We start from the raw sequence: 26364 nt of genomic DNA, 5'->3' as shown, positions 1-26364 counted from the left end.
TTTTTTTACATTAATGGTATCTACTATCATTATATTTATAAATATCATAAATCTGGTGCATATTCTTTTAAATATGCATTAGTAATTTTTATCATTACATTTATTATGTTTATGAAATATATGGTTTCTTAGATACGAATACATGTTATTTATATTATATATTATGCATTCTATATCTTTAAAATTAATATTTCAGAATGTTTGGGGTAACGACAAACAAAAAATGCTACCAAGTATTGTCAAAAACATTGAAAATATTTATTCATATACAAGTACACTACACGCTGTGGATATGTTCCTTAGATCTAAATACTTATATCTCCGTACAGCCGGAGAAAGAAGGATCGAAACTTGTCTTGGAATCATGTTTATCATGTGGACAACGGCCGACCGAGTCTCTAAGTCGCTTTACCATACTGTATAGGAACTGTATTTGAAACGTCCTCAAAGAAGCTATTTCAGGAGTACAAATATATAAGAGGAGACACGATAGATCAAAAATGCTATTTGTAGAAGTTCCTTCTCCGGCCGATATTTATTAACGCCTTTGATATTTGCCATAGTTTCATCGGCACGAGTAGCGTGTTTTTTTTTTTTTTTTTTTGGCAAAAGAAAGAAAAAAAAAGTGCAATTATGTACAAATATCGATTTATAGTCGCCGTGGTCGAAGGTAACATTTTCTTGTGGGCAAGTAATCGTGAGATAAAAGATTATTTGGAATTTGCGAGTGAGAACCTTGCGACGATCATCACATACGCATAGTTCATTGTGGCATTCTCTCTGTGATCACAAACGTGATCGAGTTAACACATTCATTATTTACAAAATATACGGATTTCTCTCCTTCTCGAACATCGTCTTTTCTCTCTCGATAAACTGTGTGTGCTTTTAATCTCGAGCTGTTAAAAAATCTGAAACTTTATCATGAACTATGGGAGAGAACATACAGCTGTTATTGTAGGCACTCGTGGTATGTTACAATAAATCAACTGCGGAACAGTGCAAATCGTGACTATCGAGTCGTTGAAATCAGAGGGTTCCACATTTACGTAATACCGAATTAAAGAAAGAAAGAAAGAAAGAAAAGAAACTATATTTACATTGAAATGTTATAAATAAGCACGTTTGTCCGACAGTTGACAAAAGAAATATTAAATCGTACACAACTCGTCTCACTACTCAACGTGTGATCTTTATAATGACTCGTTTTCATTCTGAGCAAAACTGTGTAACTCGAGGGGCGGCAATGAAAAGGAAAAACTAATTCATCGAGCATCGTTATCGGCGATAATTCGCAGAAAATTAGTAATAATAATAATATAAACATGTAGTATAAAATATAGAAAATTCACGCGAGGAAAGTAACGTAAAAAAAGATACAAACAAGTGAAAACAAAGGGAAAATAGGAAAATAAGATGTATAGAAAGTATGCGGAATAAACACAGATACGAGATCCTTCCGCGAATAACGCCGATCACGATTATTACAGTCTTGTGATGCGTCTTAAAAATCTTTAAGAAACACGCTTATGCCGCAGATCCCTGTAACACGTTTGATCAGAGATTTTTGTTGTTCGAAAATAATCGAGCTATCATAATTTTGAGCCAATCCAATCCATGATAATATAATTGCTCCGACATTATAAATGCCACATAAAGTAGTGCGATCGTCGCGTTTAATAGTAAATAACATGCTGTATCGTTCATTCGTCTAAATTATACTTATCTTTATTGGCGCAATTGTTTCCCGTGATAAACAGATCAACGAAAAAAATAGTATTTCGATAAGTGAAAGAAGAAACATATATATAGAGATCATCAACGTGATCTATACGTTTATATTATTCTCTGCTCGAAATATTATTTCTTACGTGTCTCCGCGCAGACGATTAATAATAAATAAAGGTATGTTTTACAAATATAGTGGCTTTAGATTAACGTTTCGTGGCTTATCACACTGAAGCACGATGGGAGGCGTGAACGAACGTGTCATTTCGAATGATTCGAACGAAATTCTCCACCTTTCTTCAACTTTAATAAATAGAAACGTTCGTTACAACGAATCGATCGCGATTTTTTTACGCGATCCATCGCTTTGGTTTTCATCGTTTTTTCTCGAATTTCGTAGCGAATCAATGAAAATGGCGTTCGATCGACCCTTCCGACCGTCCTCTAGAAATTTCGAAAAGAGAAATCCCTTCGATTATATAACGCGCTCTCTCTTACAGGTTTTCTCTCCTTTCCAGCAGATTCGATTTTCTTCGGTGCGGTCAAATCAAACAAAGAATCGTGTTATGCCCTTTCTTTATGTATGACACAAAAGCGTTGCACAGCACGCATGCGTACGCGCGCATATACTCACACACACACTCACATTCACACATACACAGAGACTGTTCCTCTTATACTTTCACGATATCGAAAAATACGTTAATTTGAAAAAAATATATATATATCATATGTATATGCATATACCTATATGTATATATGTATATTCCTTGCTTATGTGCCCTATATATTACATAACACCTATAGGCTCGCTTAATACTTTAGATACCGCGTGGTACCGGACAACAACGGTCCATCCGTCTCAACGAATAAAGAAAAAGAATCGAATAGACGATGAAAAAGAAAAGAAAAAAAAAAAAAAAAAAGGCTGACGAAATAACGCGTTTAACGTCTCGTTTCTTCCGCTCGATCCTTCGTTTCTCGACGACAGCACGAAGCACCAGCGAACGAAGAACAAATTCAAAAAAACACTTTCTCGTTTATACGTACATATATATATATACACACGTGGTCACGTTAATAGCTTAATAACAAATGTATAAAAAGAAATCATAAAAAAAAGAAGAAAGAAAGAAAGAATAAAAGAGAAAGAAGAGGTGATTTTGAAGAATATATAATAAAGAAAAGATTTATCGACGAGGTAACGCGGTTGATAAATGGAAAGGCTCTTTGATTGATGTCTTCGAGGCGCAATTGACTTATATTGGGATGGGAATTTGCGTTGTTTGTGGATCGACTCGTGTGGCAAGGTTGAATTTCAAGAAGACATTAAGTAGCGCATTCGACTTGGAGGAGGACGACAGAAGAAGAATCGTCGGACGTGTAAATAAACCGGGATCGAAGCCACGCATTGGAACATCAATAAACACTAGCTCCCAGAGATTTTACCACGAATTCGTGGCAATGTTGCGCCGCGCAAACATTCGATCGAAAACATTGAACGATTTTTAGAAAAGAGAAGAGATCATGAACGATAATACAAAGATGTTATTGCTTTGCTCGATAACGTTTGTAAGAGAACGAAAAGGTTAACTCGTTAAGGATAACTGGCGGTAGTGAGATAGCCGGTTGCGCGACCAATTATTAATCGAAAAATAAATTCATTTTTTTTTTTTTTTATGAAGAGAAATTCCTCGGACTCGTTAATTGGAAGATCTTCGAAGTCTTTCTTTCTTTTTTTTTTTTTTCTTTTTAAATTTCATCACGAGACGCGTTTATTAATATATTATAATATAAGAATTTTAATTCAACGAGGATAAATAAAAACGAGTCGTCCGAAGATCTTCGAATCGACGAGTTTGGTTTTCTCATTCGCCAAAGAATCGTCGCATCGAATTGAATATATCGAATCTTCCAGTTATCGAATATTCGAATCGTTGCTTCGAATCTAAGTGCACAAATAGATTATCGGCCTGATTAGTCGCCGCACCATTTTTCCAATCAAGTAAAATGAACTCGCTAATGAACAGCAATGATTATAATAATAATAACAATAATAACAATAATAATAATGATAATAATAATAATAATAATAATAATAATAATAATAATAATAATTAAACGAAAATAACCTAAGAAAGTCTTACTTACATAAGTTACTTATAGCCTACAGATATCGCATCTTATCATCTAATCCTTACGATACCGTGGGACAGAAGAGGGAGTCCCATTTTGGCAAACAGGGCACCCGAAAAAAAAAAACAGAGAAACGTATCCTCGATTCGTCTCGTCGATCGTGTTTAGTTCCTTAGTCCTTATTAGAAACAAGAGAAGAAATGTATTCAATTGGCCGCCGTTACCAAGTACACGCTGATCCAATACTGCAAAAAGTTGGTAATCGTAATCGTTCGACAGATGATACACTTCTTCCTCTTCGTCTCTCTGCTTCGATTCCTTTATACGCATATATGAAGAAAGAACGTATAGATCAAGCGACGATCACTCGACTGCTACTCCCATCTATTATCTATCAATCAATATCGTCATCGTCACGTTCGTTTGCGCGTGCGATCAAGAAGTCTCTCTCTCTCTCTCTCTCTCTCGCCATTCTCGCGTTCGAGAAATCGTCGCGATACAAAGAGCAACGTGTTTCGCCCGTTTCCTTCGAAAAATTTAATGAAGAGGATACGACGAGGCCCGCTCGTTTCACGGCCCGTTCACGGCGTTCGGGGGTAATGAGTGACCCGTGACCAGACTGCTCTCCGCCGGTTTCCCGATGCGAAGTATCGATTGCAGGGATGCCACCTCGGAGGCGAGACGATCCAACCTCGACTTCACCTCCCTCTCGTTCTCGGGAACGGTGGTAACGGTCGAACCGGTCCACTCGGCGCCCAATGAGATGCCCGAATCGCGTTCGTCGCTCGAGCCTTCGTTGTCCCACGGCGGTGACGCCCTCGGCCCCGGCTCCTGTTTAATACCTTGCAGGGCCAGCAGAGCGCTCGCCGCATCCTTGTCGCCTATGCGCGACTTGTGCCTCAATTTGTGAGGTAGACTGTTGTTGGCTGCCGGATTTTGCGAGCTTACGACCAATTGCGGCCCCTCGTCCCCGCTCCCCGACGACAACTCGAACGGTGACTGGGCGCGTCGACCGCGCGACAAGTTGAGGGCGCTCGTCGTGTCCAGATGCATGGCCGGGTGGGGGTAAGTGTATTGGAAACTCTCCGTTTCAGGATACGAGGGCGTCTCGGCCACGTACAGCTGCGCCGGCGATCTCGGCGATCTCGCGCCGCTTACCGGCTGATGTATGACCGACGTGTGGACAGGGCTCGGAGTTCTCGCGTAGAGGAGGGCCGCAGAGGGCGGTATCTTCGCCCTTTTCACGCCTATCGGTGGCTCGGTAGGCAACGCCGCCAACACGTGCTCGGTGCTGATCACGGACTCGCCGCATATCCCGAATTTATCGCGTATCGCCTCGAGTTGCGCCTTCAAAATGTGATTCTCCTTGCTGAGCTCCATCACTCGCTGCTCGAGCACCATATCGTTGAAACGCCTCTTCTCTCGCGATCGTTTGGCCGCCTCGTTGTTACGCCTTCTACGGTCCCAGTAGCTGTCGTCCTTCTTGTTGTCCGGGATGAACTCCCGTTGCTTGCGCTGGGAAAATAGCTCTTTTCTGATGTCGAAGTTCGGGGGGAAATTTTCTGGATGTGTCACCTGTTGGGCGTCGTGGTGGTGGTGCGACTGTTGCTGCTGCTGCTGTTGCTGTTGCTGCGTCTGTTGCTGCGGTTGATGGTGGTGATGGTGTTGCTGCGGGGCTTGCTGTTGAGGCGGCGGCGGTTGGTGTTGGGGCTGGTGCTGGTGCTGCTGTTGCTGCTGTTGTTGCAACGTTAACGGTGGCGCGCCGTGGTGGACCGGATGGGTGAGGGGCGGCAGGGGCCCGTGGGCATCGTGGCCACCGTGGCCACCGTGGCTCGTGTGCGCTATCGTGTGAGTGGCCGGCATATTGCTGTTCAGACACGCGGTCTCACCATTGATGGGCGATCCACTCTGACGGGCGACAATTTCTGCCACCATAATTTGTCTTCTTAGTACATCTGCGAAAACGAGAAATGGATGGATTAGTAGAACGCACATATCACTGTACGGATACGGATATATTAACTAACTCTGACTGTTGGATTAATAAGGATCGTATATATTACGACGATGATTTCAATGTGTCGGAGGAGAGAACGATTCCCGAGTCAACACACGAGTTTATTAACGGCGGTGACGAGAGTAGTGCCAACGGCTAGTCGTGCCAACCGACTCGATGACATGGCTAGTCACGTAAGACGCAAATAGATCGGGGGATGCGACTGTATAATCTGCAATCGATAATTCGCTCGAGCGTGAAATTCTGCACATTTTCCTTTCTCGAACATTCCGTTACGATGTTATATGTTCGTTTTATTTACACAAATTGGCATACATGGGGATTAAAAAATTATATTCTCTTCGACACGAACAATTTCCCCTTTCGAAGATTCTTTTCAATGGAACATTTCCATCCAGATCCAACCAGTGTACAGTGACGCAAAACGTCTAGTCCGCGTTTACGCGTTTCCGATCCTAACCACGTACGAAATGTAATCCTTGTACGGTAAAGTGTCCGTCACGCAACGTCTGTCGAGTGACGGCGGCCATTGTGAAAAAGAAGGTCGCGCGATACGGAATCAGGAAGAAGGAAAACAATCTCGTGAGAGGAGATTTCTAACAGCCGACCTCCTTCCTATATGTCGTCATTTTTCTTCACACACACCGACCGTTGTCGATCGTTGATTACACTCGGTGTTTCGAATTATACGATCCATATCGATCCGATCCGTGTGTACACTGTACACTTTCCTTATTCGAAACCGGAGGGACTCCAATTCGATCGACCGCGATTCGCGACGACGACGACGTGATTCAATGTAATTCATTCCTTCCTTATGACACACCGCGTAATAAACTATAACAACGATCCGAAGTGTTAGAAACTGTAATCAAACCATCCTGGCTAATCCGATGACGCGCGATTTATGAAAACTGATCGTCAGAACAGCTAACGCGACTTCGAATAACTCTTCGATGATAATCACGATTTCCCAGAACGATTCGCTCCTTCGTTCCGATTAATCATTTTATCGATGACTTTTGAATGAAAAGATCTATATAACTATGAGATAAAATAATAGACATCGTTGACCATCGTTACACGATAAACGAAATAACGTTGTTTGCGTTATACTTATAAGATACTCGTTTTTACAGTATCTTATCTACGAAAGCAAATATTAATAAAAAAAAAAAAAGAGGAAAAAGAAAAAAATCACCGAGGACGGTTGGCAAGTAGTAGTACAGTCACGCGTCGTTAAGTGTACGTTCAAGGTGCGCGTACTGTGTATACATCAAGAGGCCATTTGTATTCGCGTAATGCATGCCACCTAAGATCATTGCCTTAACGCCGTGTTTGCACGGTGAGCGCGTTAAATCGTTTACACAACCGATCTCCTATACCGGCAACGTGGCGAAGATACGCCGCATATTTCGGGCCCTCGAGGACGATCGTTTTGTTGAATATGCGTAGGCGTGGCAACGTGGAAGATGCTCGACAACAAGTACGAATATCTCCTCCCGTAAAGTTTTTCGTGACCGTTATACGAGAGAGAAAGAAAGAGAGAGAGAGAGAGAGAGAGAGAGAGAGAGAGAGAGAGAGAGAGAGAGAGGCTCGGGACGAAAGGCAAAGGTGAAGAATTCCGAGAGATCGAGGGACGTGCCCGTACTGCCAACAATACCGGTCCGGGTACAAGTCGCAAAATAGCCTTGGGTAAGGTCGGGCTATTCCCCAAGGTCGGGAGTGTCAGCGAACCCAACGCCATTCGACGAGGAATAAAAATCTACCGTCGATCCTTTCGATATTAATTATGGAAAAATTACGGAAATAAATACGAATAATTGGGACGAGAAACGTTTTCGTCGTTTGAACGTTCGAAATTTTGGCGCTTTTTTTTGTTACAGCAACGATAGTTCGAACCGAGTCAAACGAATTGTTGTATTCGTACAACATCGTTTGATCGCGATTGTACGTATGGACGTGGTGTTGAATTTTCTTAAATTATTAAAGGATACAAATATTTTTAATCATTTTTTATATATGGTGCGTATATTCGACTTGAGTGGTGAGCAAAAGTTGACCAGTCTCGTTTAGCGTCGTTACGAGTGAAAATGGTGCTCGCATAACGTTTGTGATGTTAAAATTTAAAACGTTTGCGATATAACGATGACATACGCGTGAACTTTTGCCAGGGCACGCGGTACAATTATATAAGATATCAAGCGCGATCGGTCATCGTGTGGTTAAATATTACGCGACGGATTCTCATAACGTGTTAATTAGCCACGATAAACGTCTGGAATAATAATATTTTGATTTAGTAACTTTGTCATTAGTAACTTGTGGAGGGAAAATAAAGCTCTACGATAACCCGCGATCTACGAAATATTAATAGTATTTATTGAATTATCGATTTTTTATATCTATCTTATTATTTATTACATACACAATGCATATGATTCTAAGCAGTCAGATATAATTTGTGTTCACGTGTGCTTGTTAAAATGCTCGAATGTTTCGTGTTGACTTTATCGTTAGGAAACGTGTGAGTATAATCCAAGTGATAGTTATGTAAGAAAGCACGTGTGTCCCTGCAAAACGTGCCACGTGCTCTAATGACACCAGCCGTTTATGGATTACAACGTAAAAATATTTATTTATTCAAGCTTCGATATTTATAATACAAATAATACAATTGTTTGGATTTTATGTATATACGTGCTGATTAATGGAAATGCAATGTAATTTCCTTTTTTCAATAATTCTTTATTATTGTTATGCATCAATGTCAATCAATATGAAAAGAATTAAATTTAAATAAATTTAATTTCCTTTGTGAATCATACTTTATATTTCAGTATTTGTAAGTGAAATTAACGAAGTAGTCTATTTTCGAAGGAAATATTATGATTTGAAATATTATGCTCGTAACGTCATCTTGCAGGGCGGCGCGCGCATTCTTTTCGATAATCGAAATTAAAAGATCGCGATCAAGCAAAATTTCGATAATCGAAGAAGTGTCATGGTGGAATTTCTAACAGGTGTCGTTACAGCACAGTGACGTTTGATAAAAAAATTTGAGAAAAAACTGCAGGCAGTTTGTTTGCATCCAAATATTCGTTTGTGTCGTTTGTATTGCGCATAAGAGAAGTGCGTGAGAATGAAATTTAATTAATAATGTGTATTTATTGTGTAAAGAAGCATATACTTTCCCTAGTATTGTCTTCTATCAAAGACACCTAAATGAATAAGTAAGTTTTCTCGTATTTTTCACGAATTATTTACGTCTGTTGTATTTTTTTAAACTCTTATTATAAATTATGATTTCTTTTCTACCAGTCGACCAGAAAAATATTTTCCTTTTATATTTATATATCTCAATTTTACGTATTTATCGTATTCTTTTCTCATAATTAATTTTCTAACGGATTTTTATTAATATTATATATCGGTTTAATTTCTTAATTACTGAAATAATCTAATTTCGAAAGAAACAAACGATTTGCTTAAAGTTATGCTTATGACGTCACGCTGCAGAGCGACGCGCGCATCTCTTCGATAATCGATAATTAAAAAATCGCGATCAAGTAAAATTTCGATAATCGAAGGAGTGTCATGGTGGAATTTCTAACGGATACAGCATAGTGACGCTATGATAAAAAATTTGAAAAAATACCGTTTTGCATCCAAATATTCGCTTCTGTCATTTGTATTACGTATACGGGAAGTGTATGTGAATGAAATTTAATTTATAATATGTGTATTTATTGTGTGGAGAAGGAATAAGCAAGCATATACTTTCCCTCGTACTGTCTTCTATCAAATCTGTCTACAAAAGGTGAGTCTCATCATACTTTTTTACCAATTATTTACGTTTGTCGAATAATTAATCTTCTAAGGAATTTTGTATTAACACTATATATTGATTTAACTTCGGTAAGAAACAAAATGTGCGATTCGAGTAGATTAGAATATCGAACTTGCAACTTAATGAGAGTGAGTGAGAGAACACGTTCATGTGCGTAAGAAAGAGTAAGAGAGAAATCGAAACGGCAAACTTGTGAATTAACCGTTGAAACACGCGGGCAGAGTTACGTAAGGGTCTCGTTGCATCGTGTACGCGTGCGTTTCTTCTATCCACGTGCTGTACGCGCTCGTTAGAAGTGAATGTCAGCCGCTTATATCGCGGAAGCCCCTTACCATCCGGGTAAATATGTCGACGTATACGTGAATCTCTTCTAATCACGTACTTCTGATCGAGAAACGTGCTTCTATGACCTCGCACAGTTGTAGTTTTACAATCTGTCAAGTCTGCCGCCTGTCCTTCCCTCTATCGATTATGTATCTTATACCTTAAATTATCTTCGTGTTGGCTGCGTCACGGTTAGTTAGAAACTGTTCCACTCGATATTTCTGGGAAACACGACCAATATCGACGTTTCATAATGCAGAGTCGAAGGTAATTACGCCTCTCGTACTTGAAGATAATCTTTCGACATTTTTCGCTAGAGGGCAGTAATAAAAATTTAAAAGAAACACGTTGGAGACCTCGGTATATTTATTACGATCATGGTATAAGTCGTGTTACGGTTCACGAATATTGTATTATATTTTCACATGGGAAAAATTTGTAGTTCAATTTCATTTCACTTAAACTTGCCATTCTTATAATTTTTCCTATATGTATACGTTGTATTCTTTTTTTATTGAATTATATATTATATAATATAAATCATTGGACTCACTAGCTATAACAGGTGTTTGCTATCAAGAGATAACTCAAGTCGATAAACAAAGATCTTTGAAACAGTTTGATATTCATAAGAATTAATTAGATCTATCCTTTCTATAAATTCTGACGCTTAAATCTCGAATTGCATCTGATTGTTAGCAAATACAATGTAAATAGTTCCAATATAATATTTATTATGCTACAAGTGACAATGCTACTTATAATATTGATAAAAAAATAAAAATGAAAAATCTCGGGTAAATTTGTAAAGAGCACAGCTTAATCCTAATTTATTTCCCATTTAAAAAATCTACGATAAAATACACGAGCAGAATAATAAAAGTGATTCAAAAAGATAGAGTATCGAGTTCGGTAAATGGGTTCTTAATTTCCGTTGCAATGTCGAGAGGTGTATAGTTGAGACACGAAGCCCGCTCGAAATTGAGCAATCACCTGGAATTTCACTCGCGAAGTTACGTATACACGGGCTTGCGTGACTCACATCGTCGCAGCCAGTTCTATCGATCCGACGATTTTTGCTAGAGTAGAAAACATCGCCCACATAAAATTTCTGTCGTGACGAAATGCACGTAGACAGGGTGCACGCCAACCTACGTATTTTATTCTATCGGTATATACCGCGTAATTTCTCGAAACGATTACAAATAACCTCTCATTGAATCATCGAATTTTCCATCCACGTAACACGAGTCCACGAAACACGTTACCGTGTTTTGAAATCGAGCCCACATGCACTTCCGCTTGATTCTTTTAATTTCGTCCAATTCCGCTGCGTGACGATTCGAGTAACAAAAGTTTTCTAACCTAACCTGATCATACTCTAACGTAATTCTGTTTTATTGTAGACGAAGAAGAGAAGAAGGAGGAGAAGAAAATTACACTTCCATTCTGATCACCGGTAATCGGCCATCTTCTCCGAGTACATACTTCGAAGAACCGAATCACTCGACTCGGATACACGACACATTCTCGGTGAGTCATATTTAGCCATTACATGTTTCTTTATGTGTATATTAGCGTGCACTAACGGGAGCCCTAAGAGCTCGTACTTACGCGTGACGCGATCGTGTATATGAAAATACAGTGAAACGCGCACGCACGTGCGCGCATATACCAGGAACGTAATACGGAGGGACGAGGTTGTCGCCCCCTTCTCGTGAAACTGGAAAATTTATCGAGAGCAGCGAACACACGCTGCCCGACCTAAAACTTTATGGCCCCTCGTAAACGCTGGTGAACGATTCGTTAGAGAATAATAGACGCAGAGACCGGTATTCTGAACGCGAAATTATCGAATGGCTGTAGAATCGTAATTAGAATAATTTTGCAACGTTAACAATTGTACATAATTTTCCTCAAACGATCGATAAAAATACAAAAATTTCCACGTCTCGGTGGGAAAATGGTAATTATAAACACGAGAACATAGCGAAACTAGTATTCGATTGTGCAAACTGTCCTATAACGGGAAGATCGTATCGATAAACGGTGTACGTGTATATGTGCCGTTTTCGTTCTCGTGTGGGGTCAATATTTCTCCATGGAGATAATAATAGCAAACCTTTGGCGCGCGTCACGCACACATAAAATAATTACGTAGTATTGGGCAAGCGTTGGAATTGATCCGACTGGCGCGTGAGTTGCGTTTAAACGTTATTACTATTCCTTCCTATTCTCGAATTCACATTTCGGCCATCACGCTTCCATGAAATAATAACATTGCCACGATATCCGTAAACGACGAAACGACGCGTATAGGATATACTTTTATGTACTGCCCAGGAATTCCTGTTTTTTGAGTGCATTGAGAAGAAAATTTGTTGTTTTTTCTTACTGAAGTGTCAATAATCTATCTATATTTATAATGACTTATAAACTCTTCGGTTTCATATTTCGTATTTAAGGAGAACTCGATACTCGTGATCGACTATCGCGATTCAAGTGATCGCGACCGATAAATGAGGGATCGATTCGCGCATGCGTAGACAGATTACAACGGCGCAAGAAACAAACCACGTGACGTAAACGACACACACGTGTTGCGCGTATCGCAAGAATCACGTTTCCGTTTAAAAAGCATAGATGGACACGCGTTATTCGCTCTTATATGTCTTACAGCGAAAATAACACGCTGAATTCGCGGTTCAATTCTTGAATTATAAATCGCAATTAGATCGATTCTCGAGTGTCACGTGCACCGGCCTACTCGTGTCGCTCGGTTGCGCAACGTGACACTACCCCAGAAGTTAATGATGCAATTTAAATGACAACGCTATACGTAAACACGAATATGCATATGCAAACACATATAAACGATATAGACATTTTTTTTTTTTTTTTTTTTTACGAATAAGCGAATTAATTAAAATGATTTTTATTACGGATTCAAGATATACGGATTGATAATTGAATGTCGTTGAAATTCAATTCAACGAAATACACTGTTTCCCACAATATTATTAATAATGCGCGATGACTTAATTAAACGGCCACGATGAATGATCGTACGACGCAATTGCATATATATAATTTCCTGTTTTTTTTTTTCTTATCTTGATTCGCGGATATTTTATTTTTAATCGATAGCTACACACTAGACACTGAAGACAGCGTGTCGTATTAAGCAAAAGCATTGAGATTATCATTGAGAGACCATTATCAAGTTCCATGCGATATTAGCTGACCCCCTGATAACGTTATAAATAGGAGGAGGGAAGGGGAGGGGAAGGGGAGTGCGATTGGGAAAATAAGATCACGAGCTGTTTATCAATTAGCCATTAATGCGCTTTTACGAGTATAATTTTGTTGCGGTCACGTTTTTTTTTATAAATCTCGAGGTTCAAGATGGACATTAACCAATTTACCGATTATCTGTCCGATTATCTTTCGACGAGGAAAACACGGTTACACGGCAAATGAATATTTGATTAATCTCTTCAAGGCAGTGAAAAGATTATGCACGATTAGGAACACGGGTCTCGTTGTCACGCGTGTACGTTTAGAATCGTCACAAATGATTGCGCAATATAATGGCATGCGCACTGATCTCGAACAAATTTACGCGACGTGTATTAACATTTTTTCCCATGAATCACGGTGATGAGGAAATTCTATTTTCCATATTCGAAGTATTTTTTTTAATCTTCTAGATAAATTAAGAGATTGGTTAATCAGTATTTTTTCGAATATTTATACGGGTGCATAGATAGATGACGCCTGTCTCGTTAATAATCTCGTACTGGAAATTCGGCGCGAAGAAGGGACGATCCGTTGACCCGATGCCAACCAGGCATTTGTTTCTCTTCTGACGCCAGCTTTTCGGCGAATACGGCATGCAACTACAACGAACAGACGGATACACCAGTCGTCGGTCTTCGAAGAAATTTATTTCACGGTTATTTCACTTCCTCCACACGAATTACTTTTTCGCCGAATACGTTGCATGATCTAACTGGAAATCATGGAAAAGGTGCACGGTTAAACGTCTGGCCGAATTGATGATCGAATCGTGATTAAACAGAGTTGAAAATTGAAAAATTGGATTATATATATATANTATATATATATATATATATATATATATATATATACTAATATAAGATATGTGACAGAAAAAGAAATTAATATTATTATTATATTTATGACCTTGCTCAACAAATAGAAAAACTATCGTAAAAAGCAAAAGTGAAGAAATCACGCTCATTACATAATAACGATCTTATCGTATTTTCCTCGAATGTACGAGACTGTTAGCGATAGAGAAACAGACGACTGGGTGAAATACAATACGAAGAATACGTAGCAGGGTTAAACGTGCGTTATCGCCCTTTGCCGTACTTCGAGGCGCGCATTGTTCGCGTTCTTTTCTTCTGTTTGCTCCAAATTGTCTCAACTCGGCCGCGTGACGCACGGTTATGTAACGACAAAAGCACGCTGTTCTCCGTAACAGTGGTGACGGTGCGCATTATACACCGAATGCTATATAACACACTCCCTCCCTTCTACCCATCCTCCGCTTTCTCGTTCTTTCTTCGTCCGACATAGATTTTCTATTCCTTCTATTCCCCACCTCTCTCTTATCTTAAGGACACGACCGTTATATCCCATTACCCTGAAACTGGACACGCGAGTTACCAAATTCCTCGTGCTCGAACGACATTATCGATCGATTTCTTCCGGAGAAATTTTTCGAGTCGGTCGGATTTACACTTGTCAGATAGATAGACGCGTTACGTAATATTATACGTGCGTGGACGTGTTCCAAAATCCCTTCATTCACTCGCCGCACGCTCATCGGTCGAGAATCTGCTTCAAGTCTCCATTTTCAGATGATCTTGTATCATACCGAGCGTCAATTTTAGGATTATACCGACGATCGGTATATATATCTTGATCGATCGAGTCGAGAAACGTGGATAAGATAACGCGTTGGCGTTATCGCGGTTGGATTGCAAGTATTTCGTTTTCTTCTTTTTCTTTTTTTCGCGAGACATTTTTAGCGGTTAGAGGCAGGCGGTATTTAAACGAGAAGGGGACGATAGAGAGGAGAGCGAGCGTTCCAAAAATGCGGGGATAGAAACGCGGCGCGGGCCTGAAATAGTTCTCGGAGTACGTCGAACTTTAAGTACAGTACATAAAGGCACGTGCACAATGCCAGCCACTCGATACGGCTCGGCCGTGCGTGTTACGATTGCGGTCAGCGCTCACGTAACAGCCGACCGCTGATACCGTTATCGGACCGACACAGGCATTTCGAACCGGTCTCCGATTTCGTTTCCCGCTCATTATGCAATTGGCCCGCGATAACGCGATCGCCAACCGAAAAAAACAAAAAGGCAGAACACGCGACACGCAACGACATCCTTCTTCTTCTTCTTCTCCTTCTCCTTCTTCTTCTACTCTTTTTTCTCCGTTTTTTTTTGCTACCTCGAGTTCTCGCCTTCCATTGTTCACGCCTCGGTGAGCAACGTTACTTCGCGCATCCTGTTCGATTTTGGAGCACTTCGTTTATATACAGTTAAACGAAACGGTTACGGTCTGCTCACGCGTGTATGGTCATTGGGGGCAAAAATATACGCAGTACGTGCGATTGATGATGAAATGATCTTGAAATCTTGGGATGAATAGTGGAGTATTGGTGTATAAGAAACAGTGACGTCTGGGAAATTATACAATAGCCAGATAAACGAGCAATGAACTGAAAGTTGGAGCGCAGACGTTGATCGATTCAATAAGCCGGTTCATTTATTTCCGAATAGAATCGCCATATCGAAAACTCTGTGCGTTTATAAATCGAGCGAGAGAGAGATCGAATTATTATTTATTCGCGAAATAAATTCCCGGAATTTAGACGAAATATCTTTATCTTGTTTTTTTTTTTTTTATCTTTTTTCTCTCCTTACGCCTTTCTTACGATCAATTCAAATCGTATTATTCTATTATACGCCCGTTCTTTCAATACGATACGCCGGCTCAACCTTGACTGCCACCATTCGACTATTTTCGTCCGCGATAATTCGTGGCCCATTTAGAAGCACGCGCGATGATAGTAGAGTGTATTTCGTTCGTTATCTCGAGACGTGCAAACAATAATGAAATCGTTGGTAAAAATATATCGGCGGTAAAAATAACACCATGGGAAAAGAAAGATATACGAGGAACGCTCGAATACAAATATACGGCGAATAATTACGAGTCATCGGTATTAATTTCCCGTTTATCTGAATTTTCACGCGTTCCACGTGAGCATCGGCGTGATCGCGTTGGTCGCGTTTCTCGTCTCGCGACACGTGACCTGAGGTAACGTGTTGCCCGTTCGCGAATACGTATTACGTAACGAACACGTGGAACGGATACCAATGACGAATAAACGACGACGACGGCGGCGACGACGACATACGTGTGCGCGCGTCGTGAATTTCTTTCGATCGACCGGTTACATCGGCGCTTCCCGATCAATCTCGACGGGAAACTTGGCGCGATAGCGGGCCGGCCGAGTGGGCGTTTCGACTGATAAACAATGCGCAGCCGGCTTAAGAAATAACACGCGGTGCGTGATGCAACTGCCGCGGCGGTGCACAGCATAGAAATGCTCGCGCAATTCGCGCGCGTCTATTCGCGCCGGGTCTAGCCTAGCGCGCCTTCTCTCTCTCTCTCTCTCTCTCTCTCCCTCTCTCCCTTTATTCGCTCTTCTATGGCTGCTCTCCCGCCACGTGACTCCTACACGTGCACGCTGTGTTATGCTAGACCATTCACCTTCGTTGCATAATAGAAACGCGAAAAGGTCATCGGGAACAACGGAGCCTGATATTTCCTAATATGATTGATAAATAGCGAGCTCGATCACGTCGATCGGTGAACGAGACGAGAACGATCACAATCCGATCTTACATATTTATTCGATAAACCTTGCTCGCAATTGTTCAATATTAATTAAATCGATCTCGAATTTTTTTATTTTTCTTCTCTTCCTAGTTTTTAATTTAATTTAATTTAATTGATTTACTTTTGTTGCAATGTTCGTATATAAATTCGAAGAGGTTAGATATCTAAAAATAATTATTACCTTTCATTGTGATCCGAATAAAAAATTCAGATATCGCGTTATGAAAATTTTCTTCCAACTCGGTATGATCGATGAACGACCGATGACGCAATGCACAATCCGCAATATCCGAGACAGCTACTTACACACACACACACGTACGCGCGCGCGCGCGCACTCGCGGATACCAGAGCGTATAGGTGTATATCGTGTTCTACACGTACGCACGGATATCTAAGAAATCGTATCGGGAATACTACACGTACTTGGCGATTCGTAGCCGGCTATGCATACCCTTGTACTGCGCTCGCACGCATCTATCCACGCGAATATAATATCCGTGTCATGCATTTCCGCGAACCGTAGATACCGCTAATCACATTGATGTGACACCACAAACAATCTAGATCGGCCGGTATATCGAGATAACGAGCGCAACGTGTGTTAATTCCTTCCTTTCTTTGACAGATATAACAAATCGATATCGTTCGAAAATAATTAATAACTTTGGAAATTTTACGCAATATTAAGAAGTGAGTGATAATGACCTCCAGATTTTATCCAGATTGCGTCATGTTAACGATACGATTCACGATAAATGGATTTCAGGGCTTAAATGTGCGGATAGATAAATTATTAATATATAAATTACTCGATAATATTGATACCGTTTATAGCGATAACGAAAATATTTGTAACAAAGTGTAATGTACACTTTGGAGTGCACATTATATTTCGATATCACGTTTCATAAATATACACGATCGATCAAAAAAATTGCAGTAATTTTGACTTCGATTGACGCGACATTTTCAAACATTTGCTTGCAACGATCGTTAAACATATTTCGCAATTTTCTATTTTAGGTTAATACTCGTTTATCGATATTTCCATTGATAACATTGTTAACCTGCATTATCGATATTCATCGATAACGGTGCAAATTATATCAAATATAGAATCAAATTTCAATAATGAAATTTGATTTACGATAATTTCAAAGAAGCCATTAACTCGGCAACAATCATAAAACTGGACAATTAAACTGAATATCCGTTACTTTTCGTTCCCATCGGCCGGGTTTTAGTCCCTTTCATGACCGCGTTTGAAACGACTCGACGTTCGACCGAGCAGAAGCCTGCCACTATATCTTGTACACGTGCGTGCCCTTCGCTCCAAGTCCGTGAAGCTTATTGCACATACGTTTTACGCTACGACGAGGTTGAGAGTTCTGCAAATTAGGCCGTGGCCCACTTCGGCAACGATAGAGAGAAGGTTGTGGCGGAGGCGGCGGCGTGGCAAGAGAAGAGTAGTGGGATCGATCGAGGAGAGGGAGAGGGAGGGGGAAGGGTAGTATACAGAGCGCGAAACACGAACGAGAAGGGGGAGGGGGGATGGACGAGTAGTTCCCGTTTCAAACGAGGATCACGATCGATCGAGCGATCTTCGAAACGATGCCAATAATCCACGTGCGAAACGACAGTTATAATCGTAGTCATTTTCATTTTTATAAAAATTATTTATAATCGACGTATATATTATACGTATAAATCGCTCATCGACCGAGTGGAAATGACACGTAATACAAAAAGTCTCGGAATAATATGTTTGTATAACGAGGAATTCGTCCCGTTGAAAATTCGTTTGGGAAACGAATCATCGTCCGGTTGCATTCTTTGCGGTATAAGACGAGATAAGGATCAGAGTCCTCTTCTCTTCGTCACGAATGACGCAACGACCGCTGCCGCGTTGCTCACGCGTTGCACGAGACTTTCGTAAGCGCAGCCTTTCCTCGCTTCATACTCGTCGATCGTTTCAACCCGTCCTAATACCGACGATCATAAAATAATTTTTCATCGTGTGTCTTTAGTGCAAAAAAAAAAAAAAAAAAAAAAAAAAAAAAGAAAGACAATTGTACGTTATTTTTTTATTTTTATTATAAAGTGGATTGATGTTCGAGAAACGAGCTTATGATACAATCTCGTCGATAACGAGATAAGATACGCCAAATAGATTGGAATGAAAACAATGAATGTACGAGTTTATTGTGCCCGCGAATTGCAGTCAGACGTTGCGTCAACCGAATCGTTCTTGAAGGTCAGAGTCTCCGAGCATTCAGGGTCGTTTCGTAAATATCGCCGGTTGAAATCGATAATGATGATCTGTGATCGATTTAACGAACACGCACATTTTGTCGTTTCAATTGGTATTTAAAAATATCGTAAGTTCACTTTTATTTAACACGAATTACGAGGATTCGTCGTTATCATAATTATAATAGTATGATTCGAAGGATAATATAACTTTTCGAAATGAGAAATTGGACTCGTCTCGATCGAAGCACGTACCCGCGATAGTTAATTCCAATGAGTTTTAGTTCAAAGTCCTGGCGCGTGACAAGTTGCCAGTAGATAACGTTCTATTCTACAAATTATTACAAGGCCGTTTCACGCGTAATCACGAGTATTTCCGCTTAAAGAAAAAAACAACGGTCTCCGTTTGATCGCGACAGTCTTGATCCGTGCGCGATCAGTGTTCTCTTCAAGAATCGTTCTCGATCGAAATGGAGGTGGATAAATAATTTCGGAGTAGAAAAAAGTCGACGAAATAATTTATTTTTAGATTACTCACCAATTTTGAAAGATTCTGTCGAACACGATCGAACGATGGAACAGCGATCCACTTTTCCTCGTCGAACTTGATGAAAGTTGACGGTGCGCTGCACTCGTCGATTAGCAAACGATTGAATAGTATGTATAGTTTATCCGCGAGACACGGAGATAGTCACTGGCTCAGCGTGGAGTATCCCGTTCGTCGAACCAATGTAACGAGAGTCACCGTCATAATAACGCCTGTTATCGCGGCTCGCGATTGAAACCGTTCTCCCTCTTCTACGGGTAAATCCAAGCGAATCCCTCAAGAGTGACGGTATCGTATCGTGTTATTTATGTCACACTAAACGGTAAATATTATAATACCAAAAAAAAAAAGTACGAAGAAAAACAGAGTATCTTCGTAACGTGTGTACGATGCGGCAAAAAACAGTATCCGTTTCTCCGTGAAATTGTATGATCTCTTTCTCTCTTTCTCCGATGGAAAGAATAGGAAAAAAGGCACACGTCGAAAAACTAATGATAGCACTGAGCGTGTTTTCGCGTGAAACCGTAGAAATTTGCGTAGATCAAATACGCGAATCCATCGGACTCGTTTCTTCCTCCGTAGAGAAACACGATGAACTTGAACTATTGTCCGGAGCAGGTGACAGGTAGATGCGTGTTACTGGTCTATGTCAGCCCCTTGCTGATCATCCGATTACTCGAGTCAAGATGTAACGATGTATCTTTCGCGCAGAAACACACGTCCGATCGCTACGGTGTCGGTCTGCAAACTGACTGCACGCTGCGTGAGACTACTGCCGTCTTGGCCCCAATGTCGTCTGGCTTCGAGTTTGATGCGAGAAGGCTGACGCGGTCACGTGTGTCGGTGTGTACGTGATCGTGTCTGCCGGCGGTGCGCTTCGATCGTGGTAGTGACGAGGTTTTTAGTGTGGGGAGGGGGGGGAAGAACAGGTCCACCCGCCGGGGGAAGTTTATGCCTGGTTTATGCTCGGTTTATGTGCACTCCCTACCACTCGACCAGTCCGCACACAGTGCCAGCGTTCTGCGTTCTGCGTCAGAGTGCCGCGACTAATCCCCTCCACGTCGTGTCATCCCCACTCGATACTTTAGTAGTAGGTGCATCGCGTCAGATCTTTCGGCCGCGTCGGCCCCAACACCACGCAACGCTTTGCCGTACTCGCGATTAGATTGCGTCGCGCGACGACGTTGTGCGCTTCGCCCGCGATGCGTCGTTTGAAATCTCGTAATACGTTCTTCTTTTTCTTTTTTTTTTCCCCCAATTCCTCTATTTATTTTGTAATTTTTGTATCGTTTGAAATAACCCTAAAACAGTTTTACAATTATAGAATAAATATTTTTCCGTTTTTTTCCTTCCTCTCAACGAACGAGATAATCGATTCTTTCTGCTTCGTTTAAAATAGTCTTTGGTTTTTACGACGTTAGGGAAGAAAATGTTTATTTCGATAGAATTACGAGATAGGAGATAAACAAAGCGTAGTTTCGGCTAACGAAAAACAAAGAGTTATAGACCGGGCCGAGTGGAGCGAGCGCCACTTAGACGAGTCTGTTGCAAGGACCCTCCACCTCTTGCTCCACCTCCGTCCTCTATAAACCGAATGCCAGACAACGAGGGCATCAGCCCCCATGAATCACCGCCGGTCACCTTCACTTTTTATGTAAGCTTGTTCTCACCCGGCCTCGCCGGTTGAACGAATCTTCGTGCCTTCTGACGCAGGATCGATACGGAAATTTGCGTTGCAACGTAATCACGATTCTAAACCTCGTTTCTCTGGAATTTAAGCGAAACGATATAATATCTGTAGAGAAAATAAAGCGCGCCTTTTCTCCTCGATTCTTTCTTGTCGATCAACGATTCAAAGAAGCGTTAATTCATCGTGTATAACCTCGCTTCGAATATAATAATTTCCAATATAGACACGTTGAACGTGATGCTTCGTTATCGAAAACGGTATATGCACGCTATAAATCATCATATACATTAATCGCGTCGCCTTTCTGCAGCGATTCGACACTTCTATTTGCATAGATCGCTTATATGCATAATGATCGTGCTTATGGCGGACGAATTTGGAATTTCAAGGACGAGAACGGGACGTGCATTGCCTCGATATATGGCTGTTGTTGCAGTTTCGCGGGTTTTTTTTTTTCTTTTCCGTTGAATCGGCGGTGCCGATAAAAATAAAAACTGCCGGCTGTTGCCGGCATCGATCGATTGGGTCGATGCCAGTCGCGAGAATAAGTAAATGGATCGTCGAGGATTCAACCGCGCATCTCGCCGGACGGCGATGAAAACAGAGTCGTCGGGAGGAGGGGGGGCAGGGTTCGACAATATCCAAAGTAGTAAACGGCGTTGACCATCGGTCACCTCGTATCGCGCGCTTCCCGTGAATACGATATTTATTTCTATTGTGTACTGCGTAACAAATTTACGGGTGCCGAAACCACTTCTGTTCTTTCTCTTTTCTGCGCAATAACTATTTCTAAACGAGGTCTCGTTCGTCTTTGGGAACGTGATCGGCTCTTTATACCGTCTTACTTACGAGGCGGATAACGGTAACGCAGCCCTCGTTAAAATCGTAAATTAAAACATAAACAAGACAATGGCACTCTTCTCGCGAATTACACAATGTTTACACGAGTCGTAGAATTTCTTTGTTCCCGATTATCATCGGAATTTCTAAATTGTTCGAGTGGGCGTAAATCCCGGTTATTTTCAGCACCGCGTTTACACTATTTACGCTTCTTTTGCATTATTCCGGGTAATCTTCCGTTAAGCCCAATGCGAAATTCCGGAAATAGGTAACGTCGGAGGGTTGCAATCTAAATATACCATCGAGCGTGTACGGGGACGTCGATGGTAACCGCGAAGGGTTGAAAATTCAGGGTTGAAATTCAGGGTTGAAGCGTATCTAAAAATACATAAGCCGAGGAGTGACTCGATTCGAACTGCTGTTTAACCGCTCGATAGGGGGGGGGGAGGGATCGTTGATAGAACTTGGGGGAGGGAAAAAAATAACGATTCTACGCCAATGGCACGAAAGCCGATTAATTAAGAAAACGCGAGATAGTCCTATCCTCCTTGTGTACCAGTCTCCTTAGGTGGATATCGAGTCGCGTTTTCTCTCAACTTTCATCGGCGGCGTAATCCGCGACGATTTATTTTGCATCGAGGCAACTTTACGCGTGGAAAGAAGCCCGTTATAATTAATCCTTTCTCTACTCTCCCTCCTCCTTCATCCAAAGAGGACAATCGCCCGGGCTGAAACAATACCTGAAATCCTCCGCGTTCGAGAGGCGAAAAGGAGAAAATTTCCGCATTGTTTTTCGCGAAATCGTTAGGAGGCTGCCGATCCCCCTCGATTCAATTCTCCAGGTTTTTAAAAAAAGAAAGTCAGCCGAAGGCGGCTCGGCCAGTCACCTCGTTTATCGCCTCTTGAAAAGGCGCAAGGCCGCGAAGGGACCTCGATATCTCGATTGAACCGAGCTTTCTTCCACGTTTCGAAATCGTGGCGCGCGACCGGTTTCTCGCCACGGTCAGATGTCTTCCAAAGCGCTCGCGTTATTGTTCGTCCAAACCATTCGCACCGCGTGACGAGATCCTCTTCTCGCCGGAAAATTTTCGAAACGTTTCGTCGCTATATCCTCGATCGAGAAGAATGGAGGGGGAGATCGTTCGTTCGAAATGATGAAAAATGAAAGTTTTATTGGAAGTGGTGGACGTAATATTAAGTATAATTTATGAAACTCGCGCGAAACAAACAGAGTGATTCATAATTACATGTAACACGCCGGTTATCTTCGCTTTACGAGTTTGCAACGATCGCAAGAAAGCGGCCGATGCATTATGCATCAGGCTCGCGCGCGTCATCATCGACTATTTCGCCATTTTATCTTTCCAGATATGATATCCGGCTGAAATATTATCTCGAAATCGACTCGAGATTCGAACTTTTTATTCGATGAAATAAAATATGGAAAATCGAAATATAGTACGTACAAGAGTCGAAAAATCGAGTTTCTACGTGTTGGAAGCCGAACGTGGGAAATCGGTCGACTTCCAATATTCCGCTCCGGTTCAGTTGTGGAATGATTAATAAAATGATAATTCGAATCGATCGATTTCTGCGCACGGCTTGTTTCGTAATATATTCGCGATCGGTTATGGAAACACGAAGTTGAGCGAAACTTACTGCCTTAGTATTATCTAAGAATTATTTTCATTGCGACGCCGATGCTCGATCGCAAATGCAACATCGTTACACGGAGGGAGAGAGGGAGGGGGAGAAAGTTGGACATTTGGAATGATCAACACGCCGGTAAGAGGAGCTCGTTTCAACGATAATTTTCCCGTTCTACTACGAATGCTTTCTCTCTCTCTCTCTCTCTCTCTTTCCTCGCGGAGCGGACACACGTCGGGGAGGAGAAAGTGTAACTGTTCAAGTAATAGTGACGATGCAGGTGTAATCCGGATTGCGCGTGCGAATGTTTTAGATAGCGTGTGCGCCTGCATTTCAATTACCCGCGTGCGCAGCCCCCCACCCTTCTCCAAAACAGCGACGCCGGATGGACGCGCATGCGCGGACTTCACTTCGCACTCGAAACGCGATGAAATCGCCCGATGTAGATTAACGCGAAAGGCAAAGGAAAAAATACGAAGGATAATCTTTCCTTCTTTTTCCGAATCCGAAAAAGATTCGAATTCGACGTTTCGTACCGAGAAATTTTCGATCATTTATTTTTATTCGTGCGCGAAGAAAACGGTGTCTAACTAGAAATTCCATTTTATTTCGACGCGGAGAAAGATATTTCAACACTTTTTTTAGAGAGATATAACGAGGCTGGAAAGATAATAAAAAGAAGGCAGGAAAGAATCGTCGGACGCTTAGTCACCTGGATACGAAAGGGGGGAAAGTCGCTCATGTAGATAATCTTCCAATTATTCCCCGTTTTCTGCGGTGGAAAAATAATACGGCGAGTAAATGGTTTTCTTTGCGAGCAGGCCGTAACTAAGAGAGGCGAACGATTGGTTGTATACAACGGGTGATTAGCGACATTTGCGTCACTACGTGAATCAGCCATGGCGGATTATTAATAATAACGAAACAGTATTTGGCCGTGTTACATTATTCGCGATGACGCGATACCGTACGCGATATTCGTGGATAACGTGATATTTGCATCGCGGAGAATTTCCAACCATCGGATATCCCCATCGCGTGGATATAACGTTTTCGTTAACCAAAAGATTGCGTTCCTCGCAGTTTTGATTCGTCGCAAAAATCGTCCTCCTTTCTGCAACGCGAGCAATCCACGCGAAAGTTGAACTCTGCGTAGAATCAATCCAGCGGGATATCTAATTCGATTCCCGAGCGAATTTCACGGGTGTCGTTTATTAGCGACGTAGTGTTAATTAATTGGCTTTGCGCGGCGCCGTTGTTATCGAATTAAACGTTGGCCCACGTCCCCGTGTAATCGAATCGTTCCGTCTATAATATCCGGATATTGTCGTTTTAATCCGTGAATCGAACGCAAATTAAATGGAATGACATCTGCAAAAAAAAAAAAAAAAGGGAAACGATTACGATTTATCTGAATATTTCTCTCCTCCCTTTTTTTCTTTCCTTTTTCTTTTTTTCTTTATTTTCTATAGAAAAAAAAAATTCTGTAAAGAAATGGAGGAACCGTATAAAGAAATTTATTGCCACTCCTCTTTTTACTTTTATATTTTCTTTCGTAGAGTATTACATTTACGAAGGTTAATAATTATTATCGGAGCATGCTTATAAGCTTTTCAATTAAACCTCTCGTTTATTAATAAACTTTTGCGGTTAATACATATCGCGGATCGTCGAGAAACGTGTGGTCGCGCAGGATTAGTAATCTAATTGGCGATGCATCGGATCGATAAACGGAACGTGCCGGAGCGATGCACCGAGCTCCCTTAATTTACCTTCCTCTTATCTGCTGTTTATTAGTAACGAGTCTCGCGTTCGAATACGATCTATTACGCGAGATATCGAAGGTTGGGGCATGCGGTGGTGGGGCATATGCTACGTAAACAAGTTTATCGACCTCCGAATTTCGAGGACGAAAAATATATACGTAACGTTTCGCCTGTACGCAGTTACACGCCGGCTTCCATTCGTATCGGATGGATGTTCGAACATGTACGAAATCATTTATTCGTCGTGATATTTCACACCTATTCCTACACACGCACACACACGCGCGCGCACACACACACACACACACATATATATATATATATATGAATTTCGATGAACTTTCGTAGCCTCGAGAAAAAAAGAAAGTTTTGCATATAACGTTTTTTTCTTTTTTTTTTTTTTCTTTATTTCTAATCGAACTGACATAAATATAATCGCGTAATAATATAGCGTTAATTACTTACGTTCTATAATTACGAGTGACTCATTTATTATCACGATTTTTCATATATACATATAAATTAGAAAAATTTATCGTTTTTTTTTCACCGCGTATTAATTAATTCTCGATATTAAAACCGTTGAAAATCATCGTTGAAAATATAAAATAAAAGAGAGGA

The 26364-nt window shown here is 41.1% G+C and overlaps 1 protein-coding gene across 3 annotated transcripts; it reads right to left on the bottom strand.

Annotated features, from left to right (window-relative positions):
• Positions 1-234: 234 nt before the first annotated feature.
• Positions 235-20719, bottom strand: LOC122718282 (ataxin-2 homolog). Of its 3 annotated transcripts, XM_043943179.1 has the most exons (3): positions 19792-20719; positions 5440-5819; positions 235-5379 (listed from the first exon to the last, which is right to left on the bottom strand). In XM_043943179.1, exons 2-3 carry the CDS (start codon positions 5797-5799, stop codon positions 4435-4437), a joined length of 1305 nt encoding a protein of 434 aa, XP_043799114.1. In that variant the 5' UTR covers positions 5800-5819; positions 19792-20719; the 3' UTR covers positions 235-4434. The 3 variants fall into 3 exon arrangements, with proteins under 3 accessions (XP_043799114.1, XP_043799111.1, XP_043799113.1); XM_043943176.1 differs by having other exon boundaries at positions 235-5819; positions 19792-20717; XM_043943178.1 differs by lacking the exon at positions 19792-20719 and adding an exon at positions 5892-6960 and having other exon boundaries at positions 235-5819.
• Between the last annotated feature and the right edge of the window lie 5645 nt (positions 20720-26364).

Source organism: Apis laboriosa, unplaced genomic scaffold (genome assembly GCF_014066325.1).
Source record: "Apis laboriosa isolate Shangri-la unplaced genomic scaffold, ASM1406632v1 scaffold5_cov152, whole genome shotgun sequence".
NCBI lineage: Eukaryota > Metazoa > Arthropoda > Insecta > Hymenoptera > Apidae > Apis > Apis laboriosa.
The sequence above is the reverse complement of the archived record's forward strand: the minus strand, read 5'-3'. Positions and strand labels throughout refer to the sequence as shown.